We start from the raw sequence: 14,004 nt of genomic DNA, 5'->3' as shown, positions 1-14,004 counted from the left end.
AGCATCCTCAGTAGAGCAACCATCTGGCCTCCCTCCTTCAAGCTCAGAAGAGGAATCACACCTGTTGCTTCTTTTCGCATGGCTCCAGGTTAGATTTTTACTTAAGCTCTGCACTGTGTTAGGCATGAAAAGAAACACATTCACAATCTGCTTATTTGTCATGAGTAATAGCCCTTATAAATTATCAGGCTTTTCATTTATCATAGATTAGGGTTGTCTTTGGTCAGATGTTTCATATATGAACACCAGAGGAGGATATATTAGTGTGAAAGCAAGATGTGTTTTGGATGCAGAGTTTGTGCTGAGCACTGAAGGATCTATGTTTAGCGGATTACCAGTTAGGGCTGAATTGGGAGTCTGGATGGTGCAATGTCTGGTCAGAAGCTACAAAGTCTGAAAGGGCTTCCAGAGGTTCTGGGCTTCTGCGAGACTACATCTCCCAGACCCCTTCAGTATCAGTAAAGTACTCGCTTGGCCCCTGAGTGGGGTGGATAATTCAGCCTCTGACCGCTTCCCCACGGCGATGTCTGTTTCTTGAACTGTCGACCTTTTTTGGCGCGTTGCCATTCCTTTTCCTTTCCTACTTCAAAGCCATTCTCCCCCTACTTCTCTCTCTTTCTCTCTCTTGGATCCCCTTTTTGAGGCCTCAGTCACTCCAACTTTTTTTTAGCACTGTGTACTTCTATTCACAAGGTTTCTTTCTTTTATGTGCTCATATTTTCATTGCTTTTTCCACATTCCCTGTTTCCCTCTCTAAATGTCTGTTGTCTATCTCACTGTCTTTCGCTTCTTCTCTGCACCTCTTGTGTTTTTTTTGTTCTTGTTTTCTGCTATTCTTTCACTATCTCTTCTATCACTCTGTCTCCTGCTGTGACTAAGCAGACTGACCCACAGCACAGATTAGGTCGGTCATAACCAGATGCATTAATCTGATGTCAAAACTGAGTCCATGTTTTCATTGGATCTCCTCTATCATTTTCTGTTCCATCTCTCTTTCCCATCTCTCTCTCACACTCTCACTCTCCCTTCTCTTGATTGCTCTGTCCTCTTTCTCCCCAGTTCAACTGCACATACCGCAAGAACCAGAGCCCAGACCCCCATTTCCCTAGTCACTTCCCGGGGCCTAGCTTCCCCGGAGGGGCCAAAGATGTGGTGGACAGCGTAACCTTCAGCATGCAGCTGCACAACACCAACCTCTTCCTCTTCAACCCCGAACAGTCCTTCTTCACCACCTCAGAGAACACACCCGTCTTCGTGGAGGTAAAATGAACAAAGGCACAACATTAAGTAAAAACGTCATCATCTTACGTTTATACTTGACATTTAACCCTTGATTTAATTTAAATGTATGCATAGGTGCAGTGTAGGTCAAGTGTGAATTGTTCATATTTGTGCAACGGTTAATTGGTTCATTTAAGAACTCACTGGATACACCAAGATAACTTCCAGCCTGCAAAAGAGTACAAAACCATTTTCTGTGTTGATGGCAGCTGTTTGCGTTGTCACGTGGTGTCAACTTTGGGGTATTTGGTGTTGAAGGCGCATGAAAGGTTGATCTGTAAAAACTGGAGGGTCGAGGTCTTGTTTAGTGGAGCGAGGACCTGAGCCTTCAGTCTGGCTCTCCCTTTGTTTCATGCGCTAGTGAGAGAGAGTCTATGAGTAATACCCATGCATTGGGTGAGAATGTACAGCTCATGTCTTTTTTTTTACTGCTTTGTTGATACAACGTCCCAGAGCATTTCAAACTTTTCTCACAACCCCCACTTGTATTTTTAAGCCATAAAGTGGGGGTAAACTAAGGATATTTCAATATATTACATTTGACTAGGTGTGTTATGTATATAACATATATTACTTTAATGTTACATTTTGAAATATTTAAACCTGGACACACAGAGAAAAGAGAGATGGCGTGTTGGACATGTGGAGGATCTGTCAGGCCAACAGGACGTTAACAAGGCCTGTCTGTAGCTCCAATGAAAACATTGTTCCAAAAGATGATGCTGTAAAAAGCAGCCCCTGAGGAAGGGCTATGTTTCGGCCGCCAGCTTTGAAGTGGCAAATTTATGGCCCCGGCCGGAGCGAGGGAAGATGGCAGAGTGGACACAGCGCCAGCAGGCCACAAAGGGCCCCTCTGTCTCCTGGCGTTAGACCTCATCCCCCACTCCCCTTCTCTTCTCTTCTCTCGCTCTCTCTCTTGCTGTGTATGTGTGTGTCTGTCTCCCATCGCACTCTCTTCTTTGTGGCTCTTCGTGGGGTTTGCACGGCCGTGAGAATTCTGACACGCGGCGCTCTGGCTCTGACACATGTTCCCAGGCTTAGGGGGATGACCTCTGCATTCATCGCGGTCACTGGCGGTGTTGCAAATGTGGCCTCCGTATGTCCTAGTTAATGGATGTGTATGTGTTTGTGTGTGTGTGGATATTTGTGTGTGTGTGTGTGTGTGTGTGTGTGTGTGTGTGTGTGTATGTGTTGGTGGCACAGCCAGTTCATGTACTATATACTTAAGTGCCTGGCACAAGCAAAGAGAGGAAATGGGATGTGATGGTTTTATGGCTGGTAGGTTTTTTCATCTGCATTTGTGGGGCTGTGTGTATTAGTGTGTGTATGATGTGTGTGTGTGTGTGTGTGTGTGTGTGTGTGTGTGTGTGTGTGCGTGTGTGTGTGTGTGTGTGACAGAGAGATGGACTGTGAGGAGAGAAAGAGACTGAGAGAAAGAGGGAGAGAGAAGGCAGAAAGAATGGGGAAACGTGTCTTTAGGGCGGGCAAACGTAACTCATGGCAAGCAAGCGTATTTGTCAAGCCTGACTCTGCTCTGCCACAGACAGAAACAGATGTGTAACACACTTTATTTTTCAGGAGAGAGAAAGAGAGGGAGAGAGAGAGAGAAAGAGAGAGAGAGAGAGAGAGAGAGAGAAAGGGACACCATAAGTCAGGAGGGAATACCTTGTGGTCTGAAAGACGGAAAGATCCTCTTAAAACTGTTGAAGGCAAGGAGAAATCTCACTTTGAGAAAGCTGTGATTCTTGGACTCACTCGCCAGCAGGCTTTTGACACCGTTCCTCCTCACCTTCCTCCCCTCCTCTCTTACGCACTCGCTCCTCTCCCTCTCTCTCTCTCTCCTTTCGAAAAAATGAATGGCCGTTTCTGGTCCGGAACGTGGTTGCTTTGATTTTGAGCGAATGCCCAGGAGAGAGTATCGGCAAACACACGGCACTCCAACTCCACTCACTGACACAAAAGGAGCAGGAATGAACAGGAGTGCCTGTCAGCCGCGCTCATAAAGGCATGATTTAGCGCTTGCTGAGTGGAAGCCCGATAAGAGCGGCCGCCGTGCCTCCCACTCAGGGTGCAGTCAGCAGGCCTGTTTGGTCATAGTTGTCCCTGTGAACGTTGAAGGGAACCACGCAGAGAACTGTATGCGATTGATGATGAGGTGTCAAGTGTAAATCATGAAGGACCACTAATAGTTCTCAGACATCAATGTCAAAGGTGTTTCTTTAAGACATGAAACAGATTAGATTAAGTACTAGAATGTAATAATTCCACCAATTTGTAGATTTTGTAATGAAGTACTGTGCCATGAATGAAGACAAAAGTCTCTCTCTCTTTCCCCCTTTCTCTCTCTCACACTCTGTGTGTGTGTGTGTGTGTCTGTGTGTGTGTGTGTGTGTGTCCTTCCTCTCTCTACAGGTTTCTGCAACCAAAACAGATCCTGATCTTAGCTTTGTGATCCGAACCTGCTTCCTGTCCTCGAACTCCAACACCAACGTGGCGTCGGAGTACACGCTGATCGAAAACATCTGCCCCACCGACGACTCGGTCGTGTACTACCCCTCGCGAGTGGACCTGCCCATACCCCACGCCCAGACTGACCGCAAGCGCTTCAGCTTCACCTTCAGGCCAAAGTTCAACATCTCGCTGGTCTTCCTGCACTGTGAGATGTCCTTGTGCTCCAACGGCCCCAACGACAATGGACTGTCTGAGGTATGCACTAATCCTCTCCTCTTTTCTTTTTTGCTTTTTCGCCTGTCTGCCAATATCTGTCCTTTACATTTCTTCTCTCCTCCTCTCTTGTCTGTCTCTGTCCTCCTCTCACCTTCTCACCTCTCCTCTCCTCTCCTCCTCTCTTGTCTGTCTCTGTCCTCCTCTCACCTCCTCTCCTCTCCTCTCCTCTCCTCACCTCTCCTCTCCTCTCCTCCTCTCTTGTCTGTCTCTGTCCTCCTCTCCTCTCCTCTCCTCTCCTCTCCTCCTCTCTTGTCTGTCTCTGTCCTCCTCTCACCTCCTCACCTCTCCTTTCCTCTCCTCCTCTCTTGTCTGTCTCCTCCTCACCTCTCCTCTGCTGCTCTGCCTGCCTCTGACATGTCTTTCTTCTCTTTTTAGCTCCTCAGTTGTTTTCTCCTCACCTTTTCTCTTCACTGCTTTTCTCAGTGTTCCTCTCTTGTCCTCATCTCACCTTTCCTTTCTCCTCTGCTCTCTTCCTATGCTCATCTTCCCTCTCTTTTCAGCTCCTCAGTTGTTTTCTCCTCATCTCTCTTCTCTTTGCCTGCCCTCGGTAAATCAACATAGATTCCAGACTCCTCAGGTCTCTTGAGAAGCAGAGAAACGCTTCTGACTCAGGATCAGGCCTGGCTGTCTGTATCCCAGTCACATACATGTTCAGATACAGCAGTCCTGAACCAGGGCATGGGCACAATTCAAATGAAGACATGGAGGTTGGGTTAAATGAAAGGAAAGATTTAAATCGTTTCATTTTTTTTAATGAAAGGGCCTTAAGGATTTCCAGTCATTTGCTCCGATCTCAGTCCCTCTTTCGCCTCCTGGGCCTCAGATAAATATAAGGCGCTCATCCGTGTTTCTGCCGTGATGGCCTGCATGTGTCATAGCTGTGTGCTCGGCACGGAGGGCTGGCATTGGCACGTCCTCCGGCTGTGCAACATCTGCCAGGCCTCATCCATCCTCAGGCCGTGAGCATAAATCTCCTCCAGGTCTCCCTAACAACGGCGCGCGCTTACGGAAAACAAAGCCTCCGACTCAAGTGTTTTTCTTCGTTTTTTCTTTTCTTCAGTCCTCCCCTACATCTCCTTCCTCTCCATCTAACTCTTTCACTGTGTCTGTATCTGTCACTTTCCCTTTATCAGCTATTTTCTGTAGCAACATATTTTTTTTTTTTCTCAAATCACTCACACTCTCATTTCTCTCTCTCTCTCATTTTCTCTCAGATCTCTCACACTCTCATTTCTCTTCTTCTCTCTCTCTCCTCTTCTCCTCTCTCTCTTATAAGTTGAGCTTTAGTGAGTGCTGACTCAGTGTTGTGTAGCAGCGGTGTTTACTCTGTGGCAGTAATCTGGAAGGAGATGAAAGATGAGCTGCTTTAAAATAGGTACCCTCTTCGCCAAATTAAATGTGTGGTTTGTCGGGAGATCAAAGCCCTGGGGAGGGTCACTCCCTCGTGCTCCAGAGAGAGAGAGAAAGAGAGAGGGAGAGAGAGAGAGAGAGAGAGAGAGAGAGAGAGAGTCAGAGAGAGAGAGGAGCAGATAGATGCCGTTGCTCAATGGCAACTCAAACCGGACTCCAAAAGTCAAGCCTCCCAATCCAGCAAGGCTATATCAGTTACATCACAAAGCCTTGTCTGACAGCGTAGATACACACACACCACAGATGACTACTGTGTAGAGATGACATGCTGCATTTTGTTCAGTTGCGGTTGTTTTGTTGGTTTGCTTCAGCATTAGTTTTACTGTGGGAATATGCTCTGTAAATTTAGGTCCTTTTAATTTGTCCTTTTAAATCTGAGTCTGTTTGGAATGGAAACTAAATGGATTGTGGTCCTGGTAACAGCAAACTACTCAACTCCTCAAACTATGTCCACATAACCCTAACACCAGCGCCACAGAGTCCTTACTTGCAAGCTGATCACGATGAGACATATGCATTCATTAATGTTTGTCAACAGCCTGTAACACTGTTCTGCACATGTAATATGACTCCTATCTATTGTCTCTAAGTGCCATGAATGCTGACACTAGCGTGTTCTCTCTGCAGTGCATGCAGCCAGCCGAGGCCTGCACCTCCATGGATATCGGCACCATCCTGAACCTGATGATGAACACCAAGACCTCCACCAAACCCCTGGTGGTTGTCCCCAATGGGCAAGAAGGTATCCATCCCACAGACACCGAATTTCCAGGTAAGGCCAACCAACACGTCGCAGGACAATTCTCACACTACATGGATCAAGTTGTCATGCTGCCACTATAATGGACCAAGTCCCTGGCACAGGCTGAAGCCTAGTTCAGGACAAAACCGTGTTGTCTTGTGATGGAAGCTGACAGCCGTGAGTCCTTTTCCAAGAAAGGCATGTTTTCAACACACACTCACACCCTCCAAAAGCCCAGGCCCCATGTGGGCTGCGTTAATAAGGAGATCTATGAGTGTATGATCTCACTGACAGTTGTAAACGAGGAGGGACAAATAGGAATGAAAAAACACAGTCATATCTCAGTGGGAGAAATAGAGAGAGAGACTGAGAGAGACAGACAGAGAAAGAAAAAGAACCGTCTCCATTGTCCACTGTCCATCCAGGCCATGTCCTCAGATCTGTGTCAGACCCAAGTCTAGTGAAAGGAGCTGTGATGGGGTTCCAGTCATAGCTGTCTTTCTGATTACATTGGTGTTGGCCTGGCGCGTCACAGCTGGCTTGGGGTTACACCAGTAATGAAGACCAGCAGTGCTACACACATGGGAAAGCCTTTTGTGTGTGTGTGTGTGTGTGTGTGTGTGTGTGTGTGTGTGTGTGTGTGTGTGTGTGTGTGTGTGTGTGTGTGTGTGTGTGTGTGTGTGTGTGTGTGTGTGTGTGTGTGTGTGTGTGTGTGAGTGTCGGGTATCTCATAAGAGACATGAGGGGGACTGACTGCATAGATTATTTCACCAAATGCGTGTGGCAGTCTGGAATGTGTTAGCATGTGATAGTGAGTGTATGAGGGTAAGCATGATTATTTGTGTGTGTGTGTGTGTGTGCACGTATGTGTGTGTGTGTGTGTGTGTGTGTGTGTGTGTGCGCGTATTTGTGTGTGTGTGTGTGTGTGTGTGCGCGCGTATGTGTCTGTGTATAGAGGGGAACTCTCAGGGAGGCCTCATGCCAGTTCTGAAGCTCGGGTCCCAGTTTATGTTAGCTGATTAGTAAACAAAGAATGTTCCAGCACCAAGCCACAGTTGTTTTCACTTAATGTCTGTCTCAGAAGCCCCTAAACACACACACACACACTCAGGGGACACTGAGATAGAGAAAGGGGAGGCCTGAAATCCATTTCAGATTGGCCCATATAGCATCCCTCTCTCATTCTTCCATCGACATTCTCTTTCCCTGTCCCTCTCTCTGTCTCTCTCGTCCTTCGTATCAGCGTATATTGTATGTTGTAACTGTGTGGTCAGCGCAAGAGGGAGTGGCGCATCAGGCCGGGGCCTTAACCCACCATCACAGTCCACTAATAATAATGATCTAATCTCAGATGTGGGTGATATCATGAGAGCCATGAGAGTCACTCTCTCTCTCTCTGAACACATGCACGCGTGCACACACACACAGACACACACACACGCACGCACAAACGCACGCACGCACGCACGCACACACACACACTCACACACACTCACACACACACACACGGACACACACAGACACACACAGACACACACACACACACACACACACACACACACACACACACACAAAGCTTCTACCTCATCCCTCCCAGGATCCCATCCCGGCAGCCAGTGAGCTTCAACCCGTGTGAGTCAGCAGCCCTGACTCACTGCTATAATGGAAATCATCCCACAATGAATCAGGAATACAGCAAACGCCATTACACAAGCCCTGGGGTAATTGGGTCACCATGGCCACAGGTTGCAACAGGAATGGCGCTTGATTAGAGACTTCCAACCAAAAGCAGCACGTAATGCTCTGACTAGGGTCTGCCAAAATTACACGGTGGCAGACATTTTGGATTACTGTTGACTATTCCGTTGTCTGCTGTGAAATTAACACCAGCACTGTTTGCACGCTTGTATTCAACGCGCACGTAAACAAGATATGATTGGCCTAAGCAAATCCAGATTCACTCCCAGAGTGAGTCAGTGTGAATCCAGTGTGAATCTGAAGCACATCTGTGACCACACAGCCCAGTCTTTAGATGTGAATCTGCCCAGGCAGATTAATAGTCCCTTCGCAATGATTAAGTCAACTCTAGCTGCGCCATAATCGGACTGAGTGAAACGCAGACTGGATCAGATATTAAAAACAACTCGACACTTTGAACACAAAGGCATCTCTCATGGCGGGTGAAAAACAAGTGGTCTTTTCACAGCAGCCATGGGAGAGAGAGAGAGAGAGAGAGGGAGAGAGGGAGAGAGGGAGAGACCGCCCTGGATAGGGTCCCAGCGCATGCTCTGCTCCATCTGCAAATCAAAGAGAGACACTTTTGGAACCAGCAGCTATGGCCATGGAAAAAACACAGTGTACCCTTCAGACAGGATCACAGCGACCATAACACATTGATTAACCCCTCCTTTACACACACACACACACACACACACACACACACACACACACACACACACACACACACACACACACACACACACACACATACACACACATACGTACACACACAAGACAGACACAAACTCACACACACACACACACACACACACACAACACACACACAAACATGTATATCTCCCAAGAAGAGCACTTGCCAGAAATGGGATAGTGGATTGTCCTCTGTGACACACTGATGAGAGCTGGAGAAGGAGAGGAGTGTGAGTGCCAGGTGTTGCCCAATCAAGGAAACGGGCCAGGCTTTACACACACTCACACACTCACACATATACACACTAGGGATGGGCGTTTGAAGCGAAAACACCATTCAATAATCGCTGGGAACTATTAGACTACTTTTCAACTATAATATGACATTCCTCCACCCCCCCCATAGTGGCCTCTAGGGGTTATGCATGTTGTACAGAGTGGCTCTCCTCAGAGTTTGGAGATATAGTCACGGTGAGTTGTGCATAAAGAGAGCTCCTACATTATTATTTTATAATACAATGACTGAATGTATTAAATCTATACTGATTATAGAGAGGTGTTCCACATTCTATCCCCATGTAAATAGTGTGTTTGGTTTAGTAATTATGCACCTCTGAATGTATATATTAATCGAAGTTTAAAATCACATGTGCGAATAGCTAATGTTTAATCTCCCTCTTAGATTAGCATACTGTAAGGTGTCCCATGCTGCTGTGCTAAGGAGTCCCGTAATATTGTTTGTGCCAGGTACATGTTTCGTGTTTTATTGTATATATTTCAATTATATATATTACTTTGTAATTCAACTTGAATTAACAATATATGAGAGTTCGGGATTATAGAGTCACGATTAGCATACTGTAAGGTGTCCCATGCTGCTGTGCTAAGGAGTCCCGTAATATTGTTTGTGCCAGGTGAATAAACTGGAGAACTTCACCCACTTCTCCCGGCTTTCTCTATGTAAAACTACACAACGCAGACAAATTCAGAGGGGTTACACGAGCAAGACCAGAGGTTAAGGGAAATCAAATCCTCAGGAACTAGAACCCCGCAAAGGAACATGGTTCCGTCAGCAGTTGGCCCAAACGCTCAAATGAGAACATCGCCCCTCATTTTCATGCTTTCTCGTTCCCTCTGGCTGTCTTTGGCTCCTTCTCTCGTTCTCGTTTCCATCAAATTTTTTACGTCCTCGCCTCTTCACTCTCTTTCTTTCCCTCTCTCTTTCTTTCTCTCGCTCCAGTTTTTTTCTTTTATGCTCCTTTCTCCTTCTCTCTCACTCCCTCTAATCTCTCCCCTGCAACAGGGCCAAACTCACCACAGAACAAGAGAATGAATTAAACAAAAGCCTGCTGACACAGAGAGGTGTGGAGGCCAAAGGCACAGCTCTTGTAATGTTGATTTAAGTGTGTGTGTGTGTGTGACTCTTTTTTTATATATATATTTGTGTGTGTGTGTGTGTGTGTGTGTGTGTGGGGGGGGGGGGTGGACAGAGACCCCTTTTTGTGTGTATGTTTGTGTGGGTGTGTCTGTCTGTTTTGTGTGTGTGTGTGATTTTTTTTGTGTGCTTGTGTGACCCCAATTTTGTGTGTGTGTGTGTGTATGTGTGTGTGTGTGTGTCTGTCTGTGTGTGTCTGTCTGTGTGTGTCCATTTGCCTCTTTGGACAGAGCTCTGTTTGCATGGGTGTTACAGTACTGACCCACCAGAACCGAGCCCTTGGCCCTAAGCTCCCAGCTCCGCGGCAGGGTGGGGTGAACCCTGAGCCCTCGGCCCCCTTCCCTCTCCCTCTCTCCCCCTACACCCCATCTTTTCCCCTCATATCTCCCCCTACACCCCACCCTTTCCCCTCATCTCTCCCCCCTCTCCGGCCCCTTTCCCCTGCATCATTACAGCAAAGAAATATCTGGGTCTTAACTTTCTGCCTCAAACGTCTCCCCACGTTCACATATGACTGCCATTCGCACCATTGCTGACTTCACCCTGACTGACTTCACAGTTAAGAATGTGCTAATTTTCTTAGCCAGGGTTCGAGAGCTGCCTGTCCTCCCTGCACCTCTCTCAGGATTTCTCTCTCTCTCTCTTTTCTTTTCTTTTTCCTGCACATTTATTCACAGACCAGCGGGATTCGATAGTGGCTTTTCTGTGTTTATATATCTGTGCGCATGTGTGTGTGTGTGTGTGTGTGTGTGTGTGCACGCATGTGTGTGAGTTTGTGTGTGTTAAGCATTCTGGGATGAGCCACTGTACACCAGCAGCCTTAGAGAGGGCTCCTGTGAGAGCTCCAGCATGGCTCTGTCGTCGCCCCACACAAGAGGGCCCGTCGCGCCCAAGGTGTCTCCTCTCCCCAGAATAGTGGCCTTTGTGCCGGGACCTTGGACACCGACCAGTCTGTCCCGAGGCCCCCGGGCCACACAGGGACCATTGTCTAGGAGAGTGCGGGCATAATTAGAGCTAATTAGATCAGTGAAACTCATCCATGTTATGTGGGGGAGCCAAAAAGAAGGCCTGCGGTGCGTATCTGAGAGCAGGCTACAGTAGACAGAGAGAGAGAGAGAAACAGAGAGAGAGAGAGAGGGCGAGAAGGGGGAGACAGAGATCGTATCAGGATCTCCTTCCATTGTTACTGTCCAACAATAATAAGAGGCAACGTATAATGTTAAAGAGTCTATTAAAATAGCCATGTTTGTGTGTGTGTGTGTGTGTGTGTGTGTGTGTGTGTGTATGTCTTCTGTATGCTAGCAAACTGTACTGCACTTTGAGTCTCCTGCAGCCTTGGCTCAGGGGCACAGTGTGTGTTTTTTGGGGGGGAATGACACTCAACCTCTTGGTCGTCCAGTGTGAACTTGAAGCCAGCCTTGGAGTTCTGTTCTTCCAAACATTTCCCCCCGACCACCACTGGCTCTCGTCTCTTTGATGTGTAGCACGTCCGTCTTTTGCTCATGCCAACTTCAGATGTTGACGGGGTCTTTTGTTTCCTTTGCAGTGACGCCCACCAAAGAAGACCAGCCAGATTCTTCAGGTGAGTGTGACTTACACCTTTTATCAACGCATGATCAGACTCACGCTATTTATTTAACCAATCCAATTTAGTAAGTTATGCAATTCAATGTAAAAGTGCAATGATAAGTATCATCAGAGTTGTGTCATCATAGAGGACTTTAAGAGGTCAAGGTCGGCAATATCCTGTCACTTAGATGTCAGTTAACTGGCTAAGCAGAACTGAAAGATCACATGCATAACTGACCTTAAATCCACTGCTAGTAATCTATCATGTCAGTTTTTTCAGAGTATGTGAATACTAAAGTACACAACCTGTATTCACAGCAGACCACAGTAACGTGCTGGACACAACAACCGTGGTGGGCATCGCCTTCGCTGCCTTCGTGATAGGAGCTCTGCTGACGGGAGCCCTGTGGTTCATCTACTCACAGACAGGTCAGTCTCTCTCTCTCTCTCTTCATCTCTCTTTCTCTCTCTCTCACACACACACACACACACACACACACACACACACACACTCACACACACACTTACCAACAAACACATACACATACACACGCATCCTTAAACTAAACTGAACTTGCATGAACCTAGGGATTGGCATCAAGCTCAGGAATGCACTGACAGTGCTGCTGATAACGTCATCACTGCATTAAAAAAGAGGTGAAAAGAATAGTGGCGGTTGCCCCTGTTCTAATGATGGAGCCAGCCAGGGTCTCTGGTGACAGCTCACAATAGCCGTCCAGTCCTTCTGCCTATAACTACATCCTGTTTGTCAGCACAGGCCCTGAACTCTCCTTCCTGTCTTTGAACAGGGCTATGAAGGGGAGGTGTGTGTGTGTGCGACTGTGTGTGTGTGTGTGTGTGTGTGTGTGTGTGTGTGTGTGTATGCGCGCATGTGTGTGTGTGTGTGTGTGTGTGTGTGTCTATTTGTGTGTTTGCGTTTGTGTGTGACGGTCAGCGGCATTCCGTGTACGATCGGGGCCAGAGCGCGGCTGGAATTCCCCCTGTCCGGCGCAGAGGGGTGGGTGTGAGGGTGGTGTGGGGGTCAGGTTGAAGCAGGGCCCACAGGAAGGAGAGGCCGCACACTCTCGCCAAGAGCGCTGATCCTTACACTGAGCCCGAGCAGAGGAAGCGCGCGCTCACTCAGGGAGCGGAACGATCTGCCACACACACACACACACACACATTCTCACACACACACACACACACGCACGCACGCACACACACGTAGAATATGCACACATGCATATGGAGACACACTTCCATATGCTTACTTCCTCACACTCACTCACTCAAACATACATATGCACAGTTTAATTCTTTATTTGAATCCACCAGTCACATTACCAACAAAAGCGATTCCAGAGGTGAAACACAACCTGTGACACTCATTGCCTTGCACAGCAAACAAGGCTGCCTGTCACAACTGAGATGGAGCAGAATATTTCTTTGCTGTCTTGATTTCATAGGTAGGCCTGTCAGTTGTAACACACTAATTGTTAGTTTGTGAACATGTCCAAGGCTGATATCAGGATCACCAACTTACTTACAAAACCTTGCATGTAGGGGCTGGTACTTGATCAGTTTGTCAGAGAACGCTATGTCCACATACAGGTCAAAATCAAAACCTAGCTCTGGAATTAACACTTATCTTTGATCCTTGTCTAAAAACACAACATCAGGGGTATTGGGGATGTTACAAAACAGATCATGAGAGCTATTAAACCAATATAACCAATGTAAACCAATATAAGCAATATAAACCAATATAAGCAAGACTGTTTGTACATAGTTCCATATTTTGGTAGCAAATCTCTCACAGCAGGGGAAATTAAATCAACAATACGTTGTGACGTGCAGTATAGAGCCCTTTGTATATATTACAGGCATACACACACACGCATACGCACACACACACACACGCACACGCACACACACATACACACACACACACATACACACACACACACACACACACAGACTGTTCTCTTTGTCTGGTTTCTGATAGCAGTTCCAGGCCCACTGACGTTACTACATTAGGGCCGTACAACTATACGTTTATTGGAATGACAGTTCTGCAGAAGTTCTCCATGACACCTTTCAGAGAGGGGCACAGTGACCCACCAGCTACCAGATAAGCCACAATGGTTCATTCCCAAAAAACTCACCGGACGATTACACTGGACAGGTAAACTGATAGATCGTGTGCATATCTGCATAGTGATAACAGGCTTGAGGAACTGAAGTTCTATTTTACTGAGCCTCTTTGTAGATGATCAGAGCTGACTGACATTTTGTCCAACATGTCTATCTGACAGCAGACAAACGTGCATTTGAGGCTTAGCTGCTGCATTCTCTCGCATCCTGTAGTTGCTGTAGAGATGATGTTGCCGTGCACATCTCAGCGTTGCCA

The 14,004-nt window shown here is 47.1% G+C and overlaps 1 protein-coding gene across 3 annotated transcripts in view; it reads left to right on the top strand.

Moving 5' to 3' along the window:
- Positions 1-14,004, top strand: part of tgfbr3 (transforming growth factor, beta receptor III) — a 96,877-nt gene that overhangs the window by 73,745 nt on the left and 9,128 nt on the right. For 2 of the 3 annotated variants that reach the window (XM_012839531.3, XM_031575419.2), the window contains exons 12-16: positions 1,060-1,260; positions 3,694-3,987; positions 6,046-6,190; positions 11,572-11,607; positions 11,913-12,023. In XM_012839531.3, the coding sequence (XP_012694985.2) occupies positions 1,060-1,260; positions 3,694-3,987; positions 6,046-6,190; positions 11,572-11,607; positions 11,913-12,023 (787 nt within the window). The remainder of the gene's footprint in view (positions 1-1,059; positions 1,261-3,693; positions 3,988-6,045; positions 6,191-11,571; positions 11,608-11,912; positions 12,024-14,004) is intronic. The other variant, XM_031575420.2, reaches the window with a different exon arrangement.

Source organism: Clupea harengus, chromosome 10 (assembly GCF_900700415.2).
Source record: "Clupea harengus chromosome 10, Ch_v2.0.2, whole genome shotgun sequence".
Classification (NCBI taxonomy): domain Eukaryota; kingdom Metazoa; phylum Chordata; class Actinopteri; order Clupeiformes; family Clupeidae; genus Clupea; species Clupea harengus.
The sequence above is the reverse complement of the archived record's forward strand: the minus strand, read 5'-3'. Positions and strand labels throughout refer to the sequence as shown.